The 16,390-nt window shown below is 35.6% G+C and overlaps 1 protein-coding gene across 1 annotated transcript; it reads left to right on the top strand.

Moving 5' to 3' along the window:
• The first annotated feature begins 6,409 nt into the window (after positions 1-6,409).
• Positions 6,410-9,505, top strand: NCS1 (permease, cytosine/purines, uracil, thiamine, allantoin family protein). Its single transcript, XM_089828851.1, has 2 exons — positions 6,410-7,591; positions 8,533-9,505. The coding sequence occupies exons 1-2, from the start codon at positions 6,604-6,606 to the stop codon at positions 9,282-9,284; spliced, it is 1,740 nt and encodes a 579-aa protein (XP_089684977.1). The 5' UTR covers positions 6,410-6,603; the 3' UTR covers positions 9,285-9,505.
• The last annotated feature ends 6,885 nt before the right edge of the window (positions 9,506-16,390 follow it).

Below are 16,390 nucleotides of genomic sequence, written 5' to 3'. Positions count from 1 at the left end.
AAAAGGACAATCATGTAGCCAAGCCCCCTCTTTTCTTCAAGGACACAAATCTATCAATTCCCCTCTTATCTTCAGGGAGGAATTGGCCAAGCCCCAACTTTATAGGGAAACAAATAGTGGCCTCTCATGCAGTAATCATCTCTAAGCGAGAAGCTAGCTTGAGATGATAGAAAACCTCCAACCTCCATTTCCTCCAGCCTCCTATTGTTTTAGACTCTGATAATCCAAAATCCATCAAAGGCGCTCTTCTCCCCATTGATTAACCTACTCTGATACCATTGTAATAGGCCCAAAGAATATGAAACTGAAAAATATGAAATGAAAGAGAAACTATTGATTCAGATTTTCAGGATACATTTAGAAACATAGAGAATTGATAATGAAAATGACATTGAAATGATACTGGAATGATATGAATAATATTGCATAATACTGAATCATTACATTGATGTCTGGGCATGTTTATATAGTTTTATTTTCCCTTACAAAAATTGCTTACAGGAATAACTTCCCAGCAACTATATATTGAACTAATTTCATTTATCTAACCTAAACACAAAAACTAACCTAATTAATGTAATAAACCTAACAGAAAGTTCATGCGTAAAGAGACTATTTTGATATGATAAGATGCCACAAGATGTGAATCCTACATGATAGCTTACTAGCTTGGTGAAATGACAAGAATGTAAAGAATGTATGCCATGTGTTATTCCAAGCCAAAGCCTCTAAAAATATCCACTACTTTAGCTGGAGATTATTCTATATCTCATAGGCCAAGTGGAGATTTTGTTCCACAAAGACAATGTGCAAAGGGTGACACAAGAGTTGTTTGACAAATGAATTCGAAGATGTGGATGCAAATATAGATGCACACATCGCACATGAAGTGAGATATATTCATAGTGAGAAACATTAAAACAGCTGAGTAGACACATCAAACAATAGTTTAGTGCTATCATAGTCTGCTTACTTGAAACGATTTGACCAATTTTTCATAAGGCATGGATGCACAAATTTAACAAGTATTCAAAGATATCTAAATATCATGGTTGTGTTGAATAGAAGATGAAGAAATATTTGATTGAATTCTAGTCATGGTGGAAGCTCATTTAGTGCATGTCTTTCTCAAATATTCCCCATGCCCATGAAAGCTGAAAAAAACAATGATCAAGATTATACACATTATGATTGTATCCAATGGATGTAAAGCAGAGACATTCCTCCAACTCTTCAAACATAATTAGGATCCTTCATAATCTAAGGAGAGAGTGTTGGCTATGATTTCTAAGAGGTTGATCTCATCAGTAGAAATCCCCATGTATCAAGCTTAAATGGTCTAGAAAGCTATGAAATGTAATCATCACCTTAAGTTTTCAAACTTTCAAATAACCCAAAATCATTCAAGATTGATGTGTGTGCTATGGTGAGATGAAATTCTCAATGAAAGATGATTTGGCCATCAAGGTTACTCAGGGATAGAGGAAAGAAGCCACACTCATTTTGCAAACATGACTACCTCGTAGATGTGTGCTAAAATGTTGTCACACTTCTATGAATCATTACATGTAAGAAAACTCAAGAATGAGCCCTCACAAATCGATCCATAGCTCTCTACTCATAGAGTGCAAGGGTTTGCAATGGAGGCCCTCAGTTTGACCTATTTTTGTGCTCGTGCAAGTACACTATGAGATGAGAGATTCAAAAAGGAAAAGCAAGAATGCTAGTCTTCATGATCTTCAAATATGCATGAAAATAAGATCTAATCTATAAATGCAAGATCTAAGCTAAAAGCCCATGATGGGTGCAAGAGAGAAAAAGACAAGAAAATAGAAGTTCTCCACAAAAAGCTTTTGTATTCAAACTCCTTCAAAAATTGGTCTTCAAACCTGCAGCATAACGATAGCATAATCATGGGTGTCTAACATGAGGAGAGGGCTCTCCCTTATAAAGGAAATTATGGAGGTGAGAGGCTTCTCACAACCAATATGATATAATAGAGCTTGATCCATGTGAGACAAAATTCCACCAATGAGAAAAGAGGAGTGGTTGAGAAGAAAGTGGTGATCCATGTGAGACAAGATTCCACCAATTAGAAAAGAGGAGTGGTTGAGGAGAAAGTGGAAAGATAAATCCCACTTAGATCACATTTTTAAGTGTAGAGAAATTAAATAAAAAGAATTTTTTTTATTTTATTTTTTCATCAAAAGAGATATTTAAGTGGGATTTTTATTTAATTAAAAGGGAGCAAGTTCTTTTTAATTAAATAGAAGATATTTAATTAAATTAAAAGAGAGGTTTTTCTCTTAATTAATTAAATGTGGATGAACTATTTAATTAAAAGAGAGGTTTTCTTTTAATTAAATGGAGATTTTATTTTATTTAATTAAAAGAGAAGATTTTCTTTTAATTAAATAAGACTTGGAATAAAATGATCAATCTTAGAAATGAAATAAATCGAATTTGATCAAAGAAATTGATTTGAATATATTACAAACCATTGATTCAAAAAATTTGATAAATTGATAAATTGAATAATGGAGGTCCATAGTCTAGGCGACCATTTTTGGGTGCATACATTTGCCCCTCTTTGACTAATGTGTGATCGATTCGGGAACACATGTAGTCAAAGAAAGAAATTGAAGTGTGAGGTCAATTTGGGATCACAAAACAACCCAGATGTGTGGTCGACTCGGGAACACATCAGGACAAAGAATACAAATAAATTTTAACTTGAAAAAGTCGAGTATAAAATTGATAAAACTGAATCAAGGATTGAAATTGATAATTACTGCCCCCTCGTGATCGAAATCAAAATGAGATAGAGGAGAAACAACAAATTGATAAATTTGATCAAATCGAACAAAAGATAAGGTTCTTGATTTTTAAGATGAAAGATATAAGAATCATAGAACCAAGGTAGATCATCAAGCATGAAATATTATGTAGCAAAGGTGATTTAGAAGAAAAGAAGTGGGGAAAAAGAAAATGGAAGATAGAAGTTTGAAAGATATGAAAAGAAATAGAAATAAGAAAAGAAAATGCTCCAAAAATCAATCAACTGTTTAAGATAGAAATTTCGATTGAGATCACGAAAGAAAATAAGGAAATGAAGATCAAAATGTGACCACAATTGATTAAATGTCCACAATAAAGATGAAAGGAGAACCCTCTCAAACTCATAATGTAGCCTAAAAATGCAAACTAACATGAAGTCTAATAATGTAAGCTACATGAAATGCAATGGTGTACTTGCAAAAGAGCAACTGTAACATAGAATTTTGTGTTCATCATTCATTAGAGAATGTAAAAGAACTTATTTTCATTATTGGGCCATTATTAACGGACATCGAAAAATCACACAATCATCACTAGTTACAAATGCAACTATGAAGATATGAATGCGATTTATATTGGATTTAAATGTGGAAAGATTCTAACATAAGCATCAAAGACATAAAGGTCAAGATGACTTCGATGTTAGCTTACCCAATTTAATATAGAAAAACTATGCTCGCATCAAGGCATAGATGCCAAGATGACTATAAGAATGGTTGTGCAAAAACAATCAAGGATGATGTCTCAAATCTCCTAAGTGTTTCAAGGGGACAACAAAAGACACTCTAGAGTTTAAGACCACACCCACAAGAAAAAAAATAAAAATAAAAACATGTCTCATGCCCCAAGTCTTCTAGCAATGCATCATGGAGAGACTTATCAGACAAAGATACTCAACAAAAATCAATAACAGTTAGTACACAGAGAAAAAAAAATCATGACATAAGTCAAGCATTAAGTGTTGCATTTAAAAATTTAAGTGTGTTAACTGATACTGAGTTCTGAGGACAAGGATCAAATGCTTGCAGGAGGTAAGATCACATGATGATACTGGGTAAGACCAAACCAATAAGTGTTGAAAAACACTCGATGTCAATGGGTGTTGAAAAACACCATTTGCGAGGTGTCCTAAAGACTCACACATCTAAGAAACCAAAGCTAACATGTGTTCCCGAATCGATCACACATTAGTCAAAGAGGGGCAAATGTATGTGCCAAAAATGTGTGCTAAAATGTTGTCACACTTCTATGAATCATTACATGTAAGAAAACTCAAGAATGAGCCCTCACAAATCGATCCGTAGCTCTCTACTCATAGAGTGCAAGGGTTTGCAATGGAGGCCCTCAGTTTGACCTATTTTTGTGCCCATGCAAGTACACCATGAGATGAGAGATTCAAAAAGGAAAAGCAAGAATGCTAGTCTCCATGATCTTCAAATATGCATGAAAATAAGATCTAATCTATGAAAGCAAAATCTAATCTATAAATGCAAGATCTAAGCTAAAAGCCCATGATGGGTGCAATAGAGAAAAAGACAAGAAAATAGAAGTTCTCCACAAAAGGCTTTTGTATTCAAACTCCTTCAAAAATTGGTCTTCAAACCTGCAGCATAACGATAGCATAATCATGGGTGTCTAACATGAGGAGAGGGCTCTCCCTTATAAAGGAAATTATGGAGGTGAGAGGCTTCTCACAACCAATATGGGATAATAGAGCTTGATCCATGTGAGACAAAATTCCACCAATGAGAAAAGAGGAGTGGTTGAGAAGAAAGTGGTGATCCATGTGAGACAAGATTCCACCAATTAGAAAAGAGGAGTGGTTGAGGAGAAAGTGGAAAGATAAATCCCACTTAGATCACATTTTTAAGTGTAGAGAAATTAAATAAAAAGAATTTATTTTATTTCCTTTTTTCATCAAAAGAGATATTTAAGTGGGATTTTTATTTAATTAAAAGGGAGCAAGTTCTTTTTAATTAAATAGAAGATATTTAATTAAATTAAAAGAGAGGTTTTTCTCTCAATTAATTAAATGTGGATGAACTGTTTAATTAAAAGAGAGGTTTTCTTTTAATTAAATGGGGATTTTATTTTATTTAATTAAAAGAGAAGATTTTCTTTTAATTAAATAAGACTTGGAATAAAATGATCAATCTTAGAAATGAAATAAATCGAATTTGATCAAGGAAATTGATTTGAATATATTACAAACCATTGATTCAGAAAATTTGATAAATTGATAAATTGAATAATGGAGGCCCATAGTCTAGGCGACCATTTTTGGGTGCATACAGTAGACATTTAATTATTCAGGTGGTGAATTGACAACAAATGAAGAAGAGGTAGATGAAGATAGAAGGCTAAGTCAACAAAACCAATCATGTGTTTATCTTTAAAATTGCATATTTAAAGTTCTAGACATGTCACTTGTAACTCATAAGTTAAATTTTTTACCTTGGATTTGTAAAAAGGTTAGAGTTGGTTGTAATATGCATTTCAAATATCTAAACTCTAACTTTTGGGGTAGTTACAAACCCGAAAGGTTAGTTACTCTAGAACAGTTATAAATCTATGAACCTCAATGTAATAAGGGACTTTTTGGATTTTGAAATAAGGGAACACTTATGTTTCCAATGATAAGACAATTTTTGGAAAGTATGCACAGTGGTTGTCTTTGTAATCAGTTTCTTCTTATGTTCTCGGTGCAAGGAAATAAAGAAATGTGCATTGAGTATTCTCTTTTCTTCAAACTATGAACTGTTTGGGTGTTGATTCAGGTTTTAATTAATGTTTTAATGGTGTGGTGTAGATGGTAGTGAATGATCGAATCATCACTGAGCTAATGCTAGCCTTCAAGTGTAGTTCTTGATTGTTCTTATTAGCAGTTTAAGTTATTCAAAAAAGTTGTGAAGTCGTTTGGTGCATTCGTCGTCAGTAGCTTTCTTTCTAACCTTTAAGTTTTAATTCATTTATCTTGAAAAATAAAAAAATTATCTTATGAGGGAGCTACCCCTCTCAAATGCACAGGAAGATTGTAATCTAGTGATGATCAGTTTCAATCTCTCCAACTATTGGCATAGTTCTCATTGTTCAAAGGGCGAACAAGGTCAGTTTCAGAAATAATTGTCACAGTGGCAAATCTGTTTACCAACACAAATAAATTGTTATAAAAAATTTAAGAATAATTTAAAATTTCGAAATAACATTTTGAAAAAAGTGAACATATATTTCCTCCTTATATGAAGAAGAGGAAACATGATTTATAAATGATTATCTTTAATTACTAAGAAAGAGCACTTCATATTACAAAAATGTAAATGCATACATAAATAACACAGAATTTTGCAAAATGTGCAGGCATACATAGAGGTTGATCTCCGGTCAAGTTTACCATCATAAAGTCAATCTCGCAACCTAAAAAATGGTCATAGACAATTAAATGATGAGATCACACTCGATAATAATAAGTCTAACGCATTTTAATGTTAAATGAATGGGTCAAAATATATACATGCAGAAATAAAATAAAATAAAATCATTTGGTCAAAAAATAGGATTACAAGAATGTATCATTCCCAATGTAGCCCTCGTCGAAATCGGGGCACTTGGATTATAGTGAAGGAAAGAATCGTTGGCTAATATTTTATTTTACGACTGGTGAATCTTGGTGAATCTGCATCTGAGCATGATTCACAGCCATTAATTATATTAGTGGACAGAAGCTTAGCAATTTGGATGCAGTGCAATTAGAAGTTAAAGCTGGTTATGATGATGGAATGCCTTGAAGCCCCCTCTTTGTTTGCCAGAGTAACTCCTATCAAGCAAACGCATTGGCGGCAGAGGCAGCTGAGAGTGAGATTGAGATCTACTGGTAGTGCAAAACAATTGAGATTTATGCGTGATTCTGAAGATGGGTTTCCGTACCATGCGAAGTTGGGTACGCCCATTCTCAGAAAAAAAGAGTCCTTAACTGTGTCACATGGATTTTTAGGGCCAATATGTGTTGCAGCGCCATTGGATCCCGATGAGGGGCTGATAAATGAAGATTTGAGGCCGACAAGTGTGGAGGAGAGGAGCTTCTCTGGGTGGGAGATGGCGAGCCTGTGGATTGGTATGGTGGTGGGTGTGCCCTCTTATTACATGGCAGGCAGCCTCGTTGACATGGGAATGTCTTGGTGGCAGGGTATTGCAACTGTCATGGCGGGAAATCTGCTCCTCCTCTTTCCTCTCGTTCTCATGGGGCACCCTGGCACCAAGTATGGAATCCCCTTTCCGGTTTTCTGCCGGGCTTCTTTCGGTATCAGGGGAGCCCATGTGCCCACCATTCTCAGGGGCCTCGTTGGATGCGGTTGGTATGGAATTGAGACCTGGATTGGGGGTCAGGCCATCTTCCTCCTCCTCAAAGGCTCCTTCTCCTCCTCCTCCTTCACGCCCCACCCCATTCCCTGGCTTGGTACCACCGCTCCTGAATTTGGGTGCTTCTTGCTCTTCTGGCTTCTTCAGATGTTATTTATATGGAATGGAATGGAGAGCATCAGGAAGCTGGAGAAGTACTCCGCTCCAATCCTCATCACACTCTCGGCAGCCCTGCTCTTGTGGGCCTATCTCAATGCCGGCGGCTTTGGCTCTATGCTTTCCATGGCTTCTCTATTTGGAAAGGGGGGTTCACAGGGAGGCAAATTCTGGTCCGTGTTTTTCCCTTCTCTCACTGCCAACATCAGCTTCTGGTCTACTGTGGCTATCAACATACCTGGTAAGCCCACTTTTCTCCGTACCTTTCTTTTTCACACAATGGAATGCCAAGATCCTGAAAATTTTGATGCTTCTCTTGCTCATTTTTCCATATGTGTTCTCATATACTCATTCGAGGGACCAAAACAAAATTTGCTGCCTTAAATGCCATGTCTAAGGGCATAGATTCGACCAACCTTAACCTAGATTCTGCCCAGCCACATCCTATTTTTTCACTTTGTAACTGCAATAAATTAGGCAGTCAATCAGCCAGGTAGATTCTCATTCATTGAAGTTGTGAACTAGCGTTGACCTTTTACAGTCTGCAACAGGTTTCTCTAGTAACTATCATAAATCATTTCATAGACAATAACTATCCCCAAGGAAAACACTAATTATCTTCTTTTCCTGTATGGTTTCAACAGTTAATGAGAATTCAGTCTTACAACCTCTTACTCTGAGCTATTCTCATGAACTTCTATTGAATTAGTTTCCCAACTTAGACCTTCTTCCAGTACTTTTGGGCATATGCTCAATGGGGTAGGGAAAGTTCTCTTGCCAGACCTGCAGAGATGAGGCTCTTGGGAGACTATTGCATTAACAGCTTATGCAATGCCTCACATCGTGGAGACTGCCCATAACATACCAAACTGGGCTAGAAATCGGGTATCTTGATTAGCCTAGAGTCTAGACTAACCTCCGGGGCCTGACATTCAGCTATCGAAAGCAGATGTACCATCCAAAACTCATTGTATGCAGCATCAAGGTCGAATGTTATTGTTTGTTTATCATCTCTCATCTACCTATGGATCTAAATATAAAATACCTAAGCCATTTGTTGCTTCTAAACTTAAAAACAATTTCCAGGTTAAAAGTTGCATCCGTTGTATATCTGTTTTCTGGTAATTGTTGCAGTCTCCTGATGATAAGTACTCATTTTCCAGCCCTATTTGTGCATGTCAGATTTTACAAGGTACGCGAATAGCCAATCAGATCAGATAGTTGGGCAGGTGGGACTCCCTATTTTTATGGGAGCTTTCACATTTTTAGGGCTGGCGGTGACTTCCTCGACAGAGAAAATATTTGGGCAAGTAATCTCGAATCCAATAGATGTTCTTGGGCGAATAGGAGGTGTGGTGCCAATTTCTCTATCCATATTTGGAATTGGCTTGGCCACACTGACAACAAACATTGCTGCTAATGTGGTGGCCCCTGCCAATGCCTTGGTGAATCTCAGCCCCTCTTGGTTTACTTTCAGAAGGGGTGCATTGTTGACAGCTGTTATGGGAATCCTGTTTCAGCCATGGAGGTTGCTGCAATCCAGTGAAAGTTTCATTTATACTTGGTTGATTGGCTACTCAACTTTGCTGGGGCCGATTGGAGCCATTGTTCTTGTTGACTACTACATTCTGAGAAACTGCTATTTAGATATCAATGATCTATACTCGGGCAGTCCCCTTGCAAAGTATTGGCACTACAAAGGGTATAACGTCACCGCATTGCTATCATTGCTGATTGGAATGCTACCTGTCGTTCCAGGCTTTCTGCAGACAATTGGCGTGCTAAAACTAAATGCAGTTGCACCCATTTTCGGAATTCTGTATAACAATGCATGGTTTGTAAGCCTCTTTGCTGCTGGATTTGCGTACTGGATTCTGTCACTGTCTCAAGGCGCCCTACACAGAAAGGCTTCCGCTAAGACTTCGCCTTCATGACACCACTCTGGAGTCCCTCATCAAATAACTCCACCAGGATTTCCGCAGACTTTTCTTCCAGGATTACAAACCACGACATGATGACCTTATCAGTTACCTTGACTTGAGATCCTATTGCCTAATCGTCTCTAGGTAAATATGATTTTATTTGGAATTTGCTTGATGAGTTGAGTCACTGTTGCTGTTTTTTAATCTGAAATAAATATTTGTCTTACAATCAATTATTAACAATATAATGTATTGTTAAATGAAAAACTGATATGCCATTTAAGACATAATAGTAATATTTGTACCGTAATTAAAAAATAATTATATATGTAAATATAATCAAAATGAATTTATAATGGTTATTATATTCATTAGACAAATTCAAGGTTATTTTGATGTTCAAAATCATATTTCAATTATCTTCATTTGCTCATTCATTATGATGATAGAACATGGAGTATAATCTATACATGGCTGAAGAAATATGTTCATATTTTAATCCAAAAACTTGCAAGCTCACATTATAATTTTTTTTTTTTTAAAAGGTCTTTACTTGGTCAAAATTGTGTGAATGCACGAGTCATTAAAGTTTGTAATGAAATGTTCCAACATTTAAAGAGGCTAGCAATTCATTTTAAAGCCCTTTATCAGTCAAGTGTTGGCCCTAAAATGAGCTTCGCCTCTAAAATGAAAATTTGTACATTGAATTTTATGTATTGAGGATTTTAATTAACTTACAAAACAAGAGTTGCCTTGTTGGATGCGTATTCTAAATTAAAATTTAGAGTACTGAGTAGTCTAAAAAACAATAAAAAACAAAATATATTAGTCAATTGCAAATTACACTAATGAATTCATTTACTATTTTATATCAGTTGAAGGGAGTTCCTATCAAAAAGGTCATGCCCGAGATGATGAGTGCCACTGTGACAATTCCATATTACACCCAAACTAACATTATCTTTGGCATCCTTCATCTAATGTGCAATGAGGCCATTTCCACGATGTCAATGAGACAGGTAGTATTAGAAATCTCATTACCTACATTGTAAGGGATTTTATGTCTTTACAATTCCTTAACAGATTGCGCCTTGGACAATTTCTATTTTTAAAATATTTTAATAATTTGTTATAGAAAAATAATATCCTTAAATAAGCGGTTTGATTAATTATGAGAGTTTATAAAAAAAATGATACTTGTTTTCAAAAAATGATAAAATGAATGTGTAAATCACCATGTGAATAGATCATGAATTGGGAAATTAAGTGATTAGATCACTTGTTTCTCTACTAAAACCTACATATGAGTGTAATCAATTACAAAATTCCTTAAGTAATTAAAAAACAATTTAATTATGTTATACTAAAGTATCACTATATATTCTTTGAGGAAACAAAATATTATTATATAATAAGAAAAGGAAAGCAAATTATAATTATAATTTACATTGGTTTTCTATATATTTAGACTTTGAATGATAGCCTAACACATTTATATTCGTTCCTGTAGAAGTAACTTTTGTTCTTAGAAAATCTAGGTTGCTAATGATGTAATTAGCTAAAGAACCTAAATAATTTACCAAAGAAAGAAAATAGCTTTTAGTTAAATATATCGATTTCTAAAAAAAACATTTTTACAACACCGCCACAAAAGAATAGGAAATAATCCACATTAAAAATGAGTATGAGGTCAAGTAGCTTCTGTAATCACCTAAAAATGGTCATCTAGACTATTAGCCCCCTTTTCAACATTTTGGCTAAATTAATTCAATCATTTACCTAGACCAAATTGCTAATAATCAATTTATTTGATTATAACCTATAGTTTGACTATGCTATCCTAAGTTCATTATTTGATTAAAAGAACATGTCCCCTTTTAATTAAATAAAAGACCCCATTCTTCTAACCCACTTAAAGTGCACACATAAAGTCCTTTTTCTATTTTGCAATTAAAAGAAAAGGCTTTGTGACTTTTGTCTTATATGACAAGTCAACTTATATTCTATTGGTTGACTTGTGTGTGCACATGGATCACTCCTTTTTTCAAATTCCATCGTTGATCATCCACCATCTTCATCTTGATCTCTGCCGTCCATACATCTTTAAAAGGGAGAGAGCGTTTCCCCTCAATCCATCCTCATTTTGAATATTGTTATGCTGCAGGTTTTTTAGCAGGTTTCTTTGGAGCTTTGTGGAGAACTTCTCTTTCTTGTCTACATTCTCTCATCCATGGCATTCTAGCTTAGCTTAGCTTTCATTTTTACATGTAGCTTAAATCATATAGTCTAATAGTTGGATTGCAACACTCTCATATATGTTTTAGCATAGCTCCACTTTGCATCTCATTCTAGCTTAATCTTCATTTGCATTGCATTCTTGAGGAACTCTTTGGGACATTTGCATTCTTGCATCTTGTCTTTGGAACCTTCCATTGCATGGTTTACTAGCAAGAAGAGTATTTCTAAGGCTCATATGAGAGCTTTCTTATTCTTGAAATATACTCTCTTGCACTCCGTGGATAGGGAGCTCTAAGCCGGCATCCAAGTATTCCAAACTCATGGAATCGTTTGGATAGAAGGGTTTAGAGTGTGACACAAATCAAGTGTACATTTTTGGCGCCCACCTGGGGCTTGAATCAAGTTTCTAGCTCCATTTGTTTTCATTTCTTATCTTTGATTTTTTACAATAGCATATTGGATCTAATCAAGTGCTTTTGTTGAATTATCACTTTGGTTTTAAGGCCAACCCATAAATAGATTGGTTTGAAGGCCAAAAACTTAGTTGGTTTAAAGATTTGATCATATCTTTTAAACCGCTTAGAGTTTGGTTCTGAATTTTTTTTTACAAGTTGGGTATGTGTTCAAAATGTCTCAGTCCGATATTTAGAGCATTTTGACGTGATTTTCAGGAGTTATGATTTTTTCTTTGTTTTTCATAAAAATCCATTTTTGATCGCAAATCAGCGTATTTTTCAGAAAAAATAACATTTTCAGAAAGGTTTTTGAATTCTAAGAGGGGTTCTTTCTTTGTGTTTTGAATTTTGAGGTCGTATTAAGGATCAAAAACTCGATTTGATAAATTTGGCCTGTTTTGACAAAATTGATCTCTAGAGTGCAAATGAAGAGATTTTTTTAAATTTCTTACATTTTTGGAAAGCTCTCTGATTTTTAATAGGGGTCTCTTCTTTTCATTTTTAATTTTGGATACGAAATCATAGCAAACAAGTCCAATCTTGTTGACTAGGTCAAAATCAAAGAGTAAAAATGAGAGCATTTGTGATTAACTTGCACTTTCTTTGCATGCACTTGGTTGGAAGATAAATTGGATTTTTGAGGCAACTCACCATTTTTAGTTGCAGATTTTTATGTTATTTCACACTAACTTTTGGTGCTAACAAGTTGTGATTACAGGTTGTCATCTTTATGAAAAAAAATTGAAACATTGCATAAAAAGAACGCATGTCAAAGCTTCAAATGCACAAGGGCTACTAACGATTGTTTGTAGGGTTGCCAACGCATAAAAACTCAATTTTGCTTGTTCTTTACTTTTACATGTGTGGCATATACTAGTTGTTTATTTTTAAGCACATTAAAACTTATAATTGGAATCTTTTGGTGATAGGGGAGTATGCTCTTCACCCTTGTGGTGAATCAGAAATCTTGACTTACCATTTGGTTTCAAGAGTAAGAGGCAACTGAATCTTCTTGGTGTTTTTGGGAGAAAATAATTGGAGTAGGAGAGTATGCTCTTCACCCTTGTGGTGAATCAAAAATCTTGACTTTCAAAAGTTGATCCACTCTTTGTGTAGTTTAGAATCCTTTAGAGGGTCTGCTCTCGGACAACCTGAGAGGAACGACCCAAGTGGGGACAAGCAAATTACCCGACTCTTCCAACCCACTATAAACTCAAGGCTATCAAGGACACAAAACCTTAGTAGGCATAGTGTTTATCTTTGCTTAGTGTGATCGCTTATGAGATTTCGACCATAGGGAGATCACTAGGCAAGAATGCTTAAGGTACTCTTGTGATCGCGAGATCGGTTACTCATCGCAAGGTGAGGTGTCCCGTAATTGGGAGCAAGAGGAACACTATGAACGGAAGCCCTATCTAAACACCCTAAGTTAGTAACTACCCTTTTTTAGCCGTTCAACTTCTTGGTGCAAAGATCGATCCTAGTGGACTACCCAGATCACCCCAAGATTTTACACTCACCATATGTGTTCCCTTGGTTGTGCTTATGACACTTCCATGACAAAGTCAATATCTCTTGTGGGAAACCACTTGGTGTGAGGCAAAGGAGCATCAAGTTGGGCCAAGTTGTTGAGTAATGAACCATGACTTCTAGGTAGATATTGCTTGATGTGTTCTTGAATCTGCTAGATCTGTGAAAATCTTTTGAACATACACATGACGATAATTCTAGGGAATTCTTTTGAGACGTCACATATGCTTGTATCATGCAAGGTTGCTTTGTCCCTTGCTTGATTGTTTGAAGAATACTCCATGTGTCACTATCTTGCTTGGAAAGAAATTGTTTTTGAACATCAAACTTGCTATGCTATCAACTATTGTCAAACTTTGTCAACCAAGTCAAAACATCAAATGTAAACATTTTCTTGTGTTGCTTGCTAAGGAGAGTCTCATCATTTGATTTTTATTTGCTATGTCTCTAGTTCTTGAACATGCTTAAAGTGAATTTTTGGTCTTAGTGCTCTTGGTCTTTTTGTCTTCATGGTCTATGTTTGCTTGCTAGTTATCCTTTTGCTGAAATGGTTTTCTTGATTTCTTGACTACACTCTTGGGTTGGAGAGTTGTTCACTTGTCACCCTACTTGCTCTATCTATTTGGCTATTTGGGCATCTTGCCTAGCTATTGACTTGAGTTATTCATGTCGTAAGTTTCTTGGACATATTGTTTGACAAGTCACTTTAATCTCTCTCTACTATCTTGGCAAGTGAACACTCTACCTCCTATAGTTTCAACATCAAGTTATCTTCTTGGCTCTTTTACGCTTGGCTTTGCATCTAAAACTATGGGATCTAAACCTTGTGCTACCAAACTTCAACCAAATCTAGATTATCATGATATCCTCCATGTCACTAAAGAGTTTCAAGATCTATATGCACAATACAAAGAACTAGAAGAGACAAATGATCTTTCTTACCTTCATCTTTCTAAGCGCATGATGGAAATGAAGTCTAAACTTGATAAAAGGTTGGAGGAGCAGGTTACATTGTTAAATGAATCTTCCTTAATGTCTTTATATGCATGTGAGTCACCTTCTTTGAGGCCATCCTCTTCTTCTAGGTCTACATGCTCTACTTCAAGACATCAAATGTCTTCATCTTCTAGATATAAAGACCTCTTTAGAGAACAAGCAAGTGATACCTCCTTTGAGCCTATGCTAAAATTTCATGATGGACCTATCTTTGACCAAGCTAATGATGAAGACATGGATGCATACCATTCACTTGAGAAACAACAAAATGACTCTAGACATACTTCTAATAAAACTTTGCTCCCTTGGAAGATTCTTATGATGACACTTTGCAAAAACTTTTTGGCAATAAGATCATCATGTTACCTAAGTCTAGCTCATATGGAAACCCATTCTTGGATATCTATTGTGCTTATTATCAACATAATGAAGATGCTACTTCTGTTTGTATAGAGCTGAAACATAAAATCCAAGATCTCATTGATGATGAGATTGTTGATCTTGGAACCTCTAGTGACTCATGTGTTGAGGATACTTCTCTTGAGCAAGATGACATTGATGAACCTATGTCTAGTAGTGGCTCCATTACATCTTCCACTTCTTCCAACACTCATGCATCTCCCAACACTTCAAATATTTCAAACATGCCTCCATCGAATAAAGAACCTAATGCTTTCCACATTGACTATGTGTATCCTCAAGGGCTATCTCTAAAAGAAACTCAAGCTAACCTTCACTTGGTTGCAAACCTTTTCCATGCTACTAATGCTAAACATCCTCAACCTTCATGCACTACTATGCCTAATCAAAGCACTACTCCACTCTCTATTCATTCTCCCTTGTCCTTAGAAGTGGCTCCATGTCAAGAGGACTCTCACAAAGAAAAAGCTATAAATGTCAAGAAAGATCAAGATCAAGCACCCTTTCATCTCTTTCAAGATTTTTCCCCTCCATATCCTATAGCTAATCCATCTCCTAAATATGATGAAGACACCACTTCCACTATCTCCCTCGAGCTTACTGAAAATTATGCGAAAGTTTCTCTTCCTATGCTATCCAAAGCTACTTGTCAAGATCAAAGTGTCCCCTCATGTTCTACTTCTCCACATCCACTTCAAAATTGTGTTCAAGCTTCAAGTGCTAATATTAAAAATGTTGTTCCTATCAAAGGTACTCATGAGTCTATTGATGGCTTTGACCATGTTGCTCATTCTAAAGATGTTGATATCCCTTCCCACTATCCCTTTGCATCTTCTAAATCAATCCTTGGTCCTTATCCATCTAAGCTAAAGCATTCAAACCTTCCATCCATATTGGGGCATTATGTTCCTTCATCTTCTACATTTTCCACTCCTAGCTCATTCCCTAGCTCTCCTATAATACCTCAAGATCAACAAAGACACTCATCCTTGGTGATTTTTCACCCATCTATACATCTAAACCAGTCATATCATCCTTATTCATCCACAAATCCCAAGTCCTTTGGAAGTGAGAATAAACATAAGAATCCATTGAAAAATAAAGATCACTATGTCCCATCTAATCGACATGTGAATGCTAAGAAGGAAAATGCACAAAAGAGACTACAAAGGTCCACTATTAAGAGAGCTAAATCAAAGCAAATGTGGGTTCCTAAATCCATCATTGAAGAAATGCACTCTCAAGCACCCAAAGAACAAGGAAAATATAAAGCTATGTGGATTCCCAAGTCTCTTATAAAAGACTTGAATATTGAAAATACTTCAAAGTTGACATTCAAGCTTCCAAAGGCTTCCATTCTATCTTCTTTCAAAAATCTTCCTAAAATTATTCCAAAGCCTTCCACTCCACTTTTTTCCAAATCTCTTCTACCACCTCATACATCTAAACCTCAAGCTACTTCATCCATGATTCCTCCAT

The sequence above is a fragment of the Cupressus sempervirens genome, chromosome 1 (assembly GCF_028749045.1).
Source record: "Cupressus sempervirens isolate cs-2001-9-10 chromosome 1, ASM2874904v1, whole genome shotgun sequence".
NCBI classification, from domain to species: domain Eukaryota; kingdom Viridiplantae; phylum Streptophyta; class Pinopsida; order Cupressales; family Cupressaceae; genus Cupressus; species Cupressus sempervirens.
Note: the sequence above shows the minus strand (reverse complement) of the source record. Positions and strands in the feature narration are given on the sequence as shown.

Excerpts from the sequence above, each read along its gene's own strand:
- NCS1 (XM_089828851.1), top strand. The coding sequence starts at position 6,604 with ATGATGATGGAATGCCTTGAAGCCCCCTCTTTGTTTGCCAGAGTAACT. Across the intron at positions 7,592-8,532 it reads TGTGGCTATCAACATACCTG|ATTTTACAAGGTACGCGAAT; the intron begins GTAAGCCCACTT and ends TGTGCATGTCAG.